Below are 15,398 nucleotides of genomic sequence, written 5' to 3'. Positions count from 1 at the left end.
GCTTTGCTTTTCTTTTTCAACACTCCTCTGGCTATTCAGGGTCTTTTCTGGTTCCACACAAATTTTAGGATTATTTGTTCCATTTCTTTGAAAAAAGTGGATGGTATTTTGATGGAGATTGCATTGAATGTGTAGATTGCTCTAGGTAGCATTGACATCTTCACAATATTTGTTCTTCCAATCCACGAGCATGGAACGTTTTTCCATTTCTTTGTGTCTTCCTCAATTTCTTTCATGATTATTTTATAGTTTTCTGAGTACAGGTTCATTGCCTCTTTGGTTAGATTTATTCCTAGGTATCTTATGGTTTTGGGTGCAATTGTAAATGGGATCGACTCCTTAATTTCTCTTTCTTCTGTCTTGTTGTTGATGTATAGGAATGCCATGGATTTCTGTGCATTGATTTTATATCCTGCCACTTTACTGAATTCCTGTATGAGTTCTAGCAGTTTTGGGGTGGAGTCTTTTGGGTTTTCCACATAAAGTATCATATCATCTGCAAAGAGTGAGAGTTTGACTTCTTCTTTGCTGATGTGGATGTCTTTTATTTCTTTTTGTTGTCTGATTGCTGTAGCTAGGACTTCTAATACTATGTTGAATAGCAGTGGTGATAGTGGACATCCCTGCTGCGTTCCTGACCTTAGGGGGAAAGCTCTCAGACCTTCTTTATGTAAAACTGTCAGTCAAGACCAAAACATATCACTAAAGTTAGTGTCTGTGCTATAGACCCAGATCACCAGGGGCATTATAAGCAGCACAAACGGCCAGGAAATCCCATCGGGGCATGCCGAGAATGAGCAGGATTTGGTGGCAGGCTGCGCACACTCTTTACCAGGTTTCAGGTAGTTGCAGGCCACAAACTTGAGTGTCTCGTCCATTAGAATCACAGGCAAGGAGATTTTCAGCACCATCAGCCACTGGGTCAAATTCAGCGGTGTGATCTGGAAAATAAGTGGCAAAGGTTCCACATAGAGGATGAGGAAGTGGAGCGACATGGACAGACAAATGGAGCCCACGAGCCAGATGTTCTCCCAGGGGGGTATCCTCAGCAGGGACTGGTTTTCAGATAAGCTGTTGATGGCGTTACACATCTCTCTATGGTTACTAGAACAGACAGCGCCATTGTCATCAGGTATGGGGACTCAAAGATTGCACAATCCACTCCTTCAAAGTCCGGGTTGTCATCTTTACACTGTAGGAAGTGGCTCAGCTGGTAGAAGGACCCTTCTGCTTCTGAAGGTTTCAGCATTTAATGAGAACTACATCAGAGGATATAGGACAAGGCAACTCACTCAGGATTAAACAGGAGAAATGTAGAATCAATTCCTGATGGACTGTCCTTGGTAATAATGCTTTTTTCATCATACCAGCCCTTCCAAATCCTGAATTTGTATTTGAGCCAGTGTTAGAAAATCATGTATTCCACCTGAACGACTTTAGGTCAGGGAATGGGAAGTATGATTCATATCCTATTCCTGAAGCTAAATCTCAGAGCCTCACTCCTCAAAACAAGAGATCAAGATGCTTTTCAAGGGCGCCTGGGTGGCTCAGTTGGTTAAGATGCTTTTCATATTTATTTAAAAAAGAAAAAAACCCAGAATGGATAAAAAAAAAAAAAATCAACCAGGACACAAGTGCCCTGACACAGGACAGAAGATAGCTAGAAAAATATGCCTTAGGAAAGTTAGGGAGCCCTATTACCTTATTTTAAAACTGTACCTAACAGCTATTTTTCCATTGATCTAGCTACTCCTGCCCTACCTCCCAATATGGCACAGCAAGGCCTCAGTTGAAGAATCCCTTATACATACAGGCTGGTATAGTACTTCTCAAAAACTAGAATAGGATCCCATCCCCATATGATCTCATTCCAGGTCTATGGCTGACTACCTTCATTATTATGTTTAGAGATGGTTTCACCTCTTGAAAATATGGCTACTAAAGCACAAAACATTGTTTTAATAATGATCAATAAATCATCTTCCCCCCCTGCCCTTTACATGCAGCTGAAAAGTGACTGACAGAGTACTATGAACTTTGTATGGTTGAAATTCTCATTAAATGATCATTACCTAATTGTCACTAAATTTACATATTAAGGAATTTATATATAGAACACCGCAAAAACAGAGTAAAAGACTGAAGTTTGCCCATTTCTGCTCAGGAAGTCCCTTCACTCCCAAGCATCGTATTTCGACTCCAAAATTTATTGTTATTACTGTTTTTCCTCCTTTTGATCTTCCTTTTGTTCCCCAGTGCCAGAACTTCCAGAGCCTTCTCGCTCAGATGCCATCTTTTTGTATGCCATTTCAAAGAGCTTCAGTGATGCTTGCTGAAGGGAAGATGCTGCCTGCCTTATGTTTTCTCCTGTTTCACTGTCTTTTCGAGCCAGAAGTTCCCTCATTTTGGAAATCTCTTCTTTTAGCTTGTTGCATTCATCAGCAGGCAATTGGTCCTTAAATTCTTCCATTTTTGTTTCTGTGTCATGAATGATTCCTTCAGCCATATTAACAGCTTCAACTCGTTCCTTCTTTCGCCGGTCTTCTTCAGCATACTTTTCTGCATTTTTATGCATGCCATGTGCATGTGGCCCAGGCCATTTTTAACACATGCATGGCATGGCATGGTATGGTATGGCATGCCAGAGCATGGCCATGGTACATGGTCTGGGACCATGCCAGATGGTCCTGGGTACCAAGGACATATACTATCTGTTGACAGTATTGAAGATAGAGATTATCAGTAAATGTTTACGAGGCAACATACTACTGTATGTAGTATAACTTGATAATACTGACAGAACAGCACAGAAGCATATATGAGTTCTGAAATCCAAAACAATTCCAAGACAATCCTACACAGCCTTGGTTGACTATTCCAGTATGTATGCATATTTAGAACCAACTTGGCAATACTGACTCAAAAAGGACAAGGGAAGAAGCTATCAAGAGCTAGTTTTCTCTGTTGCCCTGTCTGTAAGTTTCTGTTCACTGCTTTGGAACTGCAGCTATTTGAACATCTAATTTTCAGTAAGCTAAGCAGATCATCTAGAGCTCGGGCACCGAGGCTTGGGAAAAGGTTTATTTGAAAGACCTAAAAGATTTCTGAATTAACCGATTAAGAGAAAAGGGAAGATCACCATGATTTCCAGTTTCTCTTTTTTAAAGTACTTCAGTCCCATAGGGAGTTAGAGTAAATAAAAAACAAAATCATATACAATAACATTACCAGGAAGTTCAGTTGAAAAATCTTCAACTATTACATTGGGTAAAGGAAATCAACAAACAAAATACCCTAATCAAGAGGAAAAAGAAAGCACAATCATTAGGTTTGAGTCAAATATGATCCAAACAAGAAATTTAATCCACTCTTCTACCTCAATTAAGAGCAATAGGTCAAAACAGTATCTCCCATCTATTGATGATTTAAAAAGACATTTATTTCACACTATAACAGATACTTATTAAAACACAAGACATGAACTATAAACAGAAATGAAATTAACATTTGAAATGCTGTGCTTTCCATGAAATTATATCAATTCTAAATTTTACTTACTTAACAAATACTTAATCCAATTACTTAATTAGATTACGTTGGCGTGTATTACATTCTCCCAGGGCAAAATAATAAAGAAAAAAAACCCAAACATTTCACTATTTTTCAACCTTTGTTATGTGGTTGAACATAATTACAAATCCCATAAGTTGTTTGACTTAAAAGTATTTGAACATGCAAAATCAATTGGAAGATTGTTTTATGAATTTAAAAATCTAATCATTTTTAGTCATTTTCATAACCTATTTTCCCATATGTTACACAGGTTCCTAGAGATACAATGAAGGTATTCTTTGGCATACTCTTTTTTTAAGATTTTATTTATTTATTTGACAGAGAGAGAGAGAGACAGCGAGAGAGGGAACACAAGCAGGGCGAGTGGGACAGGGAGAAGCAGGCTTCCTGCCGAGCAGGGAGCCCGATGCAGGGCTCAATCCCAGGACCCTGAGATCATGACCTGAGCCGAAGGCAGTCGCTTAACAAACTGAGCCACCTAGGCGCCCCCTTTTTGGCATACTTTCTTATTAATTCAATGAGATCCAATTTCAAAACTTTTTAAAACTTTTCATGATTATTCTCAGAGCTTCTTATGGTAATAAAAGGTATTTAAATGAAAGTTGCTAAGATTTAGTTCCTAGGTACACTTACTCTCCATTATAGTTATATTAATGAAAGATCACTTTAACTTTTTTATTTTAAAAACAAAGACCATGGGGCGCCTGGGTGGCTCAGTCGTTGGGCGTCTGCCTCCGGCTCAGGTCATGAGCTCAGGGTCCTGGGATCGAGCCCCACATCGGGCTCCCTGCTCGGCGGGAAGCCTGCTTCTCCTCCCTCTCCCTCTCCCCCTGCTTGTGTTCCTGCTCTCGCTGTCTCTTTCTCTGTCAAATAAATAAATAAATAAATAAAATCTTAAAAAAAAAAAAAAAGACCATAATGCAGCTTCAAAAAATAAAATCCCAAAATATAAATTTCAAATGTTACCTCATGCATAGTGAGTAGGTAATTAAGAATGGCCTGCAGTTCATCTTCCTTTACTCCAGAATCCTTTAAAAACATAACATAAGTGTCTTAAAGTATCTTATACATGCATTTAAAAAAGTTGTTTTTAAAGGTAAATAATACACTTAACGTTTATCAACCTGGTCAACTGCTATATATACAAAGATACTATAATACAGAATCTAAATTTAAAACATGTATTAGGGGAAACACTAAAGATATTCAATAATCAAGACTGTGTAGAAGAAGTCAAAGAAATGATATCAAGTATCCTGTTTTCAGAACCATATATGACAGGCTGTCTAATAAAGCTATAGAATCCTGAAGTAAGAAAACCAGTAATTCGTCATAAAAGAGTACTATTCACACCTATCACTCCACCAAATACAGAAGACAGCTTTTCTATTTCTTTTTTCTATTAAATTTGGAGAGTAAATGAACAGCTTCTAAAATTACCAGTTACAAGGTCAGGTACTAAAAACTGAGTAGTATTGTTCCCTGAGGAAAACACTGCATTTTTAAATATGAACTCAGTATGTAAATTTTCAACCTATCCTATCAATTTATTAATGATAACACAAAGCTGCAATGAGAAAAGAGCAATAAGAAAGAGAATTAGGAAAAAAAAAAGACACAGAAAAAAATTAAAAAACACAAAAATCAAGTTATAAGTTTTTTTGTAAATAGAAATAAGGTATCTGAGTCTAAAAGATACACTAAAAGTTTGGCCCACTTAACATAATATTAAATTCTAAAAAATAAGAAAATGACATAGGAAAATAATAAAATACTAAAATAAATATATTTTAAAATATTAAAAATAAAATACATTTATACATCGCTCTCTTATAAAACCAAAAAACCTTCCTTAAAAATAATAAATTTTACTTTACCTACAACAGAATAAGATGGGACAAATGTAATAATTTCTAAAGGCTGATACATCTTTCTGGTACCTTTATACACAGTAATTTTTTCTCAAAATCTGAATGTCAGGTACAAGAGGCCCACTAAAAATGAAACCTCCTTGAAGAGTCTTGTTGTCTACTGTATCACTACTCCCAACAATAATACCTAGTACTTAAGAGAAACTCAGTAAATATTTACTGAATGAAAGAATGAATCCACTTGAACCCCTAGAGAAATTCATATAACATATATTACAATTATCAATCTCCAATTCTGCAATGATGTACATCCATGTGTGCAATAAAGAACAAAAAACAGAATCAAGTATCTTTCAGAGTATTTTCCAATGTGTAACCCTAATAACCCTACAAAGAGTAAATAAACCCAAGATGGTATCTTAAGTGAAATTATAAGTTAAAATACAGAATATGCTAAAGGAGAAGTAGTATAAACTCACCTTCATCACTAACTGCTTAATGAACATCAACAAGAATGCTCGTAGAGAAAGTATTTCTTTTTGATTAGGTCGTGGTCCATCTTTGAAAAAAATAATACACACACACACTTAATGTTTCAAAGACCTCAAAGCAAAGTATAAAGCTGTCTTTCCTACTAGTTTTTTCATATATTTATGAGAAACATAAAAGTGAGTCACCTAAAGAGACATATGCCTCAACATTATCATTTAGAATTGAAAGGAAGATAAAGAATTTCGCAGATGAGCAAAACCTAAAGAAGTTATTCACCACTAAACATGCTTTAAAAAAAAAATTAAAAAGAATTCTTCAGGCAAAAAAAAAAAAAAAGGCTATAACTAGAAATAATAAAGGAAAGAAAAAAATCACACCGATAAAGGCAAACATATAGTAAAAGTAGGGGATCACTCACTTGGAAAGCAAGTATAAAGACTGAAAGACAAAAGTAATAAAATCAACTATATCTACAATAATTAAGGAATATACTAAATAAAAAGTTTAAAATATGATATCAAAAATATAAAACATTGGGAGATGAGAGTAAAAACGTAGTACTTTTAGAATGCATTTGAACTTAAGGAATCACCAACTTAAAATGGGCTTCTACATACATAGGTTGTTAGATATGAAGCTCATGGTAACCACAAACAAAAACCTCTAATAGGTACACAAGAAACAAAAAGGAATCCAAACAGAACAATAAACAAAATCATCAAATCACAAAGAAAGAGAGCAAGAAAAGAAACAGAGAAGAACTATAAAAGTAACAGAAGACAATTAACAAAATAGTAATAAATAAATATGTACCTGTCAGTAACAACTTCGAATGTAAATGAGTAAAAAAACAAAACAAAACCCTCTATCTGCTGCCAACAAGAGACTCACTCTCTATACGCACACACAGACTAAAAGTGAAGTGATAGGAAAAGATACACCATGCAAATAGAAATGAAAAGACAGCTGAGCTGGCAATACTTTTATCAGACAAAGTAGACTTTTTAAAAAGGTATAACAAAAGACAAATGCATTACATAATGATAAAGGGATTAAACCAACAAGAAGGTATAACACTTGTAAATATTTATGTGCCCAACACTGGAGCACCTAAATATATAAAACAAATATTACCAGACAAAAATGAGAACCTGAGAGTAATACAATAATAGTAGGGGATTTTAACACACCCCTTACATCAATAGATAGATCATCCAGACAGAAAATGTGTAAGAAAACAATGGTTTAAATAACACATTAGAACAAATACACTAAACAGATACACAGAATAGTCCACCCAAAAACAGAAGATACATTCTTCTCAAGCACATGAAACATTCCTCTACAATAATAGCATGACAGACCACAAAATAAGTCTCAATAAATTTAAGAAGACTGAAATCATATCAAGTGTCTTTTCCAACCATAATGATACGAAACTAGAAATCAATTACAAGAATAAAACTGGAAAAAAACATAAACATGCAGAGACTAAAAAACATGTTACTAAAAAGCCAACAGGACAATAAAGAAATAAAAGAGGGTATTAAAAAATACCTTGAGACAAATGAAAATGAAAACACAATGTTCCAAAATCTATGAAATACAGCAAAACCAGATCCAACAGGGAAGTTTACATCAAAACAGGCCTACCTCAAGAAACAAGAAAAATCTCTAACACAATACAGATGGCCAACAGGCACATGAAAAGATGCCCAACATCACTACCATCTGTGAAATGCAAATCAAAGCAATAATGAGATTTCACCTCACACCTGCCAGAATGGCTAAAATCAAAAAGACAAAAAGTATTTAGTATTAGTGTGAATGTAGAGAAAAGAAATTTTCATGCACTGTTGATGGGAATGTAAAATGGTGCAGCCACTATAGAAAACAGTATGGAGACTCCTCAAAAAATTAAAAATAGAATTGCCATACAATCCAGCAATTCCACTTCTAGGTATTTATCCAAAGAAAACAAAAACATTAATTCAAAAACATATATGCAGGGACACCTGGGTGGCTCAGTCGGTTAAGCATCTGCCTTCGGCTCAGGTCATGATCTCAGGGTCTTGGGATCGAGTCCCGCATCGGGCTCCCTGCTCACCAGGGAGTCTGTTTCTCCCTCTCCCTCTGTTTCTTCCCCCTGCTCATGCTCTCTCTCTCAAATAAATAAATAAAATCTTTTAAAATATATATATATATGCATCCCCATGTTAAGCAGAGCATTATTTACCATAGTGAAGATACGGAAGTAACCTAAATGTCTATCGACAGATACATCGATAAAGATGTGGTGTATGTATGTGTGTGTACACACACACACACACGCACGCACAGAGGAATACTATTCAGCCATAAAAAAAGAGTGAAAACTTCTCACTGTGACAACATGGATGGGCCTAAAGAGTATGATGCTAAGTGAAGTAAGTCAGACAGCAAAAGACAAATAGTACATGATTTCACTTGTTCGTGGAATGTGAAAAACAAAACAAACAAAGCAAAAGAGAAACAGATTCACAAATACAGAAAACAAACGGAGAGTTGCCATAGGGGAGGAAGGAAGAAAATGGGAGGATGCACAAAATAGGTGAAGAGGTCAAGAGGTACAATTTTCCCATTATAAAATAATAAGTCACAGGGATTTAATGTACAATGTAAGGAATATATAGTCAATAATATTGCAACAACTTTGCATGTTGACAGATGGTAACTAGACTTATTGAGGTGACCATTTCATAATGTATATAAATATCAAATCACTATGTTGATACTAATAACTGTCAATTATTCTTCAATTTAAAGAGTTTTATGCCTCTAGAAAGACATTCAGTCTCACATACAATAGTATATACAGTGCTCCAAATGTACAAAATGGGTTACTTTGAAACTACAATGAAGGAGTTTATTTTTGATAAAGGTTAGATGAATTCCAAAATATAAAAATGAGGTAATAAAATTTGTATTCAATAATAATATGCACTTATATTTTGTTTTGAAAGACTCTGAGAATGTTAGTACAGTAACAGTTTACAAAGGAAAATCCAAACTTAAATATGAATTTAGTTAAAAAACAAAAAAGCTTCCATTACTCTTGTATAAGCTAATAAAAATTTTTTTTAAAGTACACCTCAACATCATTTGGTTCATTTAGAAAGGAAACATTATGTTGACTACCTCTGCCATCTCCTCCCCTTCTTAAAAAAGTCCCTGGTCACACATGGCTCACATTAAAGACAATTTTCATGTCTCAAACAAATAATCCCCAAGTAGAAAGCTTCTGAAACCAAATACCCATTGTTGTAAGATCCTGAAGTTAGGTACCTGTTTGCTTCATATTTTCTGCAATTTTCCCTCCACTAATCACTATTTATAGCTAGTTCTTAGACCACCAAAGCACAAGACCACCATGACCTTAAATAGATCAATTAAAATAGGAAGAAAATTGCTTAAAATTTGTTCCACATGACAATTCCTAGACAAAGAATCGATTACAAAATTACAATAGAATCACAAACTTTGTCCAGCTCTCTCACTTCAAGTATGAGACTTTCCCAAGGTCACTAATCAGTTATAAAATCAATGCCAGAATACAAAACTAATACCCAGGACAGTACATGATACAGCTACAGTATCATCAAATAGTCATGAGGAAATTATGACCTAGTTCTCTGCCACAAAACTACCACCTGAAACAGATCATACAACTTCTATGTGTGCTCATATCTTTTTGAATTATACATAGCATATTCTCTGAGAATAAGCAGATTTTGAAAGGGATAAAGAAACACTGTATTAATATGAAACCTGTGTTTGAAAATCACTGAATAGCCAAAGCATTTAAATACAATGTCTCTCCAGATCTATTTCCTGATTTCAAATAGCAGTCTTCAATTTTTATCAAGGTACTGAACCCATCCTCACTCTCAGACCATGTATTTCAGAAGTGCGAAAGCCTTCCATGCCCATGTATGGGCAATCAGAAAAATATCTGCCACATAAGACTGTGCACATGATGCAATCAGAGCCAATGAGCGACAAAGAGACTTTAGCTGGAAATGTTCCATACAGGCAGACACTTTTTTGCTAGACTTACAGCTTTAAGGATGTGAAGGTAGGGTGGCTGCTTGGCACTACAAGGGAGAGAATACATGAAAAGAGCCAACACAGAAGAACTGGGAAATGAAGAGACAAACTGGGTTCAAGGGGCATATTCTGAAGCCTTGCACTAAGTTCAACTGAAAATGCCAGTTTATATGAGCTGATTAACTCCCTTTTACAACAATAGCCAATTTGAAGCAGGTTGCACTTAAACCAAAAGACCCACCATTTGTCATGATTTTTATTTTGATGCCTTCCATAAATTTGACATGATGAATGAATATTCTCTCTCCAGTAATTTCCTGATTATACAGGAAAATAATTACTGAAATTTTGTAACTTCATTATATTATTTATTAGAAGTAAATACATCCCCTACTTCCTCAAGAAATCTCTATTTCCCAAAAAACATGGTTTTTCAATAATTCTCATTATGATAATTAGCTTCAGGATCAATACCATACGCTAATATAGAACTTCTCATTTTCAGTGCCTTAATTGTATCATATTTGCTCTGCAAACAACTTATACCGGCAGAAGTAGCATTCTTCCATAAAAGTAGCAAGTTATTAACTTCTGGCAACCTCAATTCAAGACAAACTATTAAAATTATCAATAAGATTAAAATAAAATTTTGCCATGATGATATTCAGAAAAACTTCAAGAATAATATATCAGTGGTTAAAACAAAGAAAATAAAAAAAAATCTATGACAAAATATATAAACAGGGATAACATACCTAATCCTTTAGGGGTGATACCGCTTCGATCCTGAGGATTCACTGCCCAGTAGTAATACTTCAGTGTATGCATGATGAGAAGCACTGTTCCAACTCTCCGAATGGCATTATATATGTTGACTGTACCAATGAATTCCGTGGATAGGTAAGTATAGAGTGTCAACTGAACCTAGAGAATCAAAATGAAGAACTTACATCAAAGAAGCAGCCTAGCATTTTACCACTGGTGCCAGGAATACTCTCAGGCTGTTTTACTTGGATCATACTTATTCCAAAAAGTAAGATGCTGGGCGCCTGGGTGGCTCATTGGTTAAGTGACTGCCTTCGGCTCAGGTCATGATCCTGGAGTACCAGGATCAAGTGCTGCATCAGGCTCCCTGCTCAGCAGGGAGTGTGCTTCTCCCTCTGACTCTCCCCTCTCTCCTGTGCTCTCTTGCTCTCTCTCTCTTTCTCTCTCTCTCTCAAATAAATAAATAAAATCTTTAAAAAAAAAAAGTAATATACTGAGTTTGATGGTAACATCCATGCTAACAGATAACACATACTCACTGGCATGCGCACACGCATACACACACACATGCATGCACGCACGCACGCACGCACACACACAAAAGCACACACATTACTTATAAAACTAAACCAAGTAAATGCTACTTTTACAGTAACATTATAAAGGAAACATCCCCTAATATATAAAATTTTTACAGCACTGTTCCATGGAAATAACTTTAATTCCTATTAAGCAATCAGCAATTATTCATGAGCATATATAACTTCTTTACAGTAAGCTTACTAATTATACTATGCATAGTTGCTTTAAAAAGCTGGAAATTTTCTTCATTTTGCAGAAAAGTAGAAGCTAAAATAACAAAAAAAGAAAAAAGAAAGAAAAAATAGGAATAACTCGAAAGGGAAAACAGAAGCCAAAAGGAATAAAAAAGTGTAAAGCCTACCTTAAGAAATATTAGAAAAACAGAATTCTGTTATAATAGCTCATTGATAGAAAGATTATAATCATAAGATTACAATCTCTCAAAATGTTTATCAGTATTATCCTCTAATTAGAAAACGATTCTACTGGGACACCTGGGTGGCTCAGTTGGTTAAGCATCTGCCTTCAGCTCAGGTCATGAGGGATCGAGTCCCGCATTGGGCCCCTTGCTTGGCAGGGAGCCTGCTTCTCCCTCTGCCTGCCACTCCCCCTGCTTGTGTACATGCTCTCTCTCGCATGCACTCTCTCTCTGACAAAATCTTTAAAAAAAAAAAAAAAGAAAAGGATTCTACTAGTCTTATTTCCAAATAAATTATTTCAATAAACACATAAGAACTTAGTAACTTCAAAATATAAGCTCTTAAAAGAAACAAAAGATTATAGGTACTATTCTACCACCACACATTTCATATTAGTACAAAATTTCAGTGAAATTACGGCTCTAAAACTCACTAACAGCTACAATCTAGTACTTCCAACAGCACAAAATAAGTATTGCTTTTGTTCTACTATTGTATTAAAATCAAGAATTTTTCAATTCATTGCTAGTAGATATACTTTATAAGGTGAAAAATTTTAGGTAGAACATATATACTCGCCCTTAACCAAAGACCAACCTATTCCCAATCATTTAAAATGGAACACTTATGCTATCTTCCTAGACACTGACGGCATTTTCACTTTCAACCCTGCAAGATATGTCAGTGTTACCTGGTAATTTCTTTAGAGTGCAAAAATTAGGTACCTATCTTCCAGATGCCCTATAAATAAACAATCAAGGTTAAATGAATCAGAGAATCAATTAGTAACCATAATGGTGAAGAGTGGCAGATTCTGAACCACTTAAAATCGAGGTTCAATTTTATGATGATTATAGTTTAGAAAACTATATATGTGGACTATCCCATTGTCTCACTGAAAAATAATGTTGATGCAGCTAATATTATTCAATTATTCGAATGGATAGGCCCAGTTTACTTGTCACTGAGGCTATATAACACTTTTTTTGACATGGTTCAAATTCAAATTGAACCAAGGTTCAAATTCTTAACTATTTCAGTCATTTAGAAAATATTTACCTCCACCTATGCATAGTGATGTATTATAGAAATACAATGACATATACATTATCCCTCAATAGCTGAAATCCAGTTGAAAAGATGAAAAAAACACATAAATTTAAGTAAAAAACCAGTGTAATAAAGATGCCTATTGAAACATAAAGATTACTTAAGGAAATTCTTTTAAAAAGTGTCTAAAATTGGGGCACCTGGGTGGCTCAGTCGGTTAAACGTCTGCCTTCAGCTTAGGTCATGATATGAGGGTCCTGGGATTAAGCCCTGCCTCAGTAGAGCCTGCTTCTTCCTCTCCCTCTGCCTTTCCTCCTGCCCCCATCACTTGTGCTCTCTCTCTCTCTCATAAATAAAATCTTTTAAAAAAAAAGTCTAGAATTAACACATTTATAAAGGGACATCTGGCTGCCTCAGTTGGTAGAGCATACAACTCTTCATCTTGGGGTTGTAAGTTCAAGCCCTACACTGGGTGTGGAGAGCACTTAAAAAAAAAAAAAAAAAAAAAAAAGTATGTATGTAATTAATTCCACGTAGCTAATTGCAAAATATGTAATTAATCGCAAAATGAGTAGCAAAGACTTATTAGAATCTATCAATTTGGAGGTCAGAGAAATTATTATAGGATAAGCTAAAGTACTCAAAAAAGCCTGACTAATAAAACAGGTATTAAAGTAGGCTTTGAAGATTAGTAGTAAGATAGGTAGAACAAAAGTAGAAATTCAAACAGGGAAAATGGTAGATCACACAACAACAGGTTTCCCAAGATCTTGTCAAATGGTCCACAATCCTGATTGTGCATTAGAATACTGGAAAAACATGTTTTAAAAATGCTGATGCCTGGGCCCTACCCCAAACCAAATAAAACACAATGTGGAGTAGAGGGTGTGGAATTCTGTTTTCTATTTAAAAAAAAAAAAACCTCTCCCAACAGGTTCTATTGACAGCCAAGATTGAGAACCTCTGTTCTGGGTCAGTCTATTCAGAATGATAGGGTAGTAAAAGAAAAACGAAAAGGCTTTAATATCAACATATTGAGATGAGTGAGAATGGTGACCTCAAGATTATCCATATGCTAACAATGAATAAACATTTCCTCATTTACTCATCATATAATCCAATAACCATATAAATTGTATGTGTTAATATCCGTCTTTCCCATTGGACATTATATAAGGGCAAGAATTAGATCTCTCTTGTTCACCACAGCATCCACAGTGCCCATCATAAAGCAGTTAGTTACTCCACAAATGAAGGACTATTTTATACAAGAAATTTTGCCTCTCCTTTTAGGTCATTAAAAAGTCTCTGAGAAAATGCATAGATATTATACAGCACAGTAAACACCCTCTCCCAAAAGCAAAGGTTGATTCATACGTATCTTCAACTTTGGTAACCACAGGTGGAATTACCACGAAGCTAATGAAGCTTAAACTTTATGCTCACTATCTGTACAGGTTCTCTGCAAAACCCTAAACCTCATTTTGTATGCATCATGTTGTATTTCTTTTCTTAAAAATTTCCTCCCTCCCTGTAACTGTATAACACTCAGATCAAACAAAGAAACTTCAGAAAACAAACCACCTTAGGACCATCTTTATAATACAATTTATAACCCCTTATGGATACAGAAAACAGCATTTTTAAAACAAGGAAAGTTTAACATTAACAAATCAATTATAAATTCTAAAAACAAAATTAAAGAAAATTATTAACAAGGAAAAGTAAGAAATAGAGTGTAGTAATACCGGGAGTCTAAGAAAATGATATAATGAATTTTTAAAATATTCCTCTACAACTAAGTCTAAGAGGCTTTTAGACCACATCAAAAGAGATCCAAAGCCTTACAAATATGCTGCTTAGTAAGACAAAAAAAGTGCCTAGTAAAAGGTTTAAAAAGTAACTTGAAACAATCCTTGAAAAGAAATAAGACTGAGGGTCAAAGAAGAAAAAGAGGTCAAATTTGAACCCAGAGATAAAAAGGTACAACCTCCAGCTGCCTCCTTTGATTATTTCCAAATGGCAATCAGAGTCAGCAGCTGTTTTTCTCTTTAACATTTGAAAAGACCAACTGAAAATAAGATACTGTGACTCTAGAAAAGCAAAGAAAGTCTGCATTTTTTTCTGACAACTAAAATAAGTATGTGTTATTCCAACCTAAACAATGATAAACATTCTCACTGGATCAAAAGGGAGAAGGGGAGAGAAGAAATTAATAGGTATGAAATAATACAACCTCTAACAAAAACTGCAGATAAAGCAGATAAAATTATGCAATTTAATAAAAATTTCTGTTTCAAGTTCTCCTGAACACTACCGTAATTAATATTCTTAGGGGAATTTAATACATTAGGACTTAACAAAGGTTTTATTTATATACTTTATCACAAATTCACTTATATTCACTTAGAAGTAATTGGTTTATTGTTACAATACTAAACAAGTCGTGTACAAATATAATTGTATTTAATAATTTAAATTCATGTGAATTAAAATGATTGAGACCAGTATATCATGCAAGCCTTAAAACCAGGTGACATTTCAACTGTTCCTGCAGAAT

General features: G+C 34.8%; 1 protein-coding gene across 4 annotated transcripts in view; it reads right to left on the bottom strand.

Moving 5' to 3' along the window:
• LRBA (LPS responsive beige-like anchor protein) overlaps positions 1-15,398 on the bottom strand; it is a 762,450-nt gene that overhangs the window by 615,758 nt on the left and 131,294 nt on the right. For all 4 annotated transcript variants that reach the window (XM_044912877.1, XM_044912874.1, XM_044912875.1 and 1 more), the window contains exons 13-15: positions 10,778-10,946; positions 5,924-6,003; positions 4,540-4,602 (exon numbers count right to left, since the gene is read on the bottom strand). In XM_044912877.1, coding sequence (XP_044768812.1) covers positions 4,540-4,602; positions 5,924-6,003; positions 10,778-10,946 — 312 coding nt within the window. The remainder of the gene's footprint in view (positions 1-4,539; positions 4,603-5,923; positions 6,004-10,777; positions 10,947-15,398) is intronic.

Source organism: Neomonachus schauinslandi, chromosome 2 (genome assembly GCF_002201575.2).
Source record: "Neomonachus schauinslandi chromosome 2, ASM220157v2, whole genome shotgun sequence".
Classification (NCBI taxonomy): domain Eukaryota; kingdom Metazoa; phylum Chordata; class Mammalia; order Carnivora; family Phocidae; genus Neomonachus; species Neomonachus schauinslandi.
This window is presented reverse-complemented; position numbering and strand designations above follow the sequence as displayed.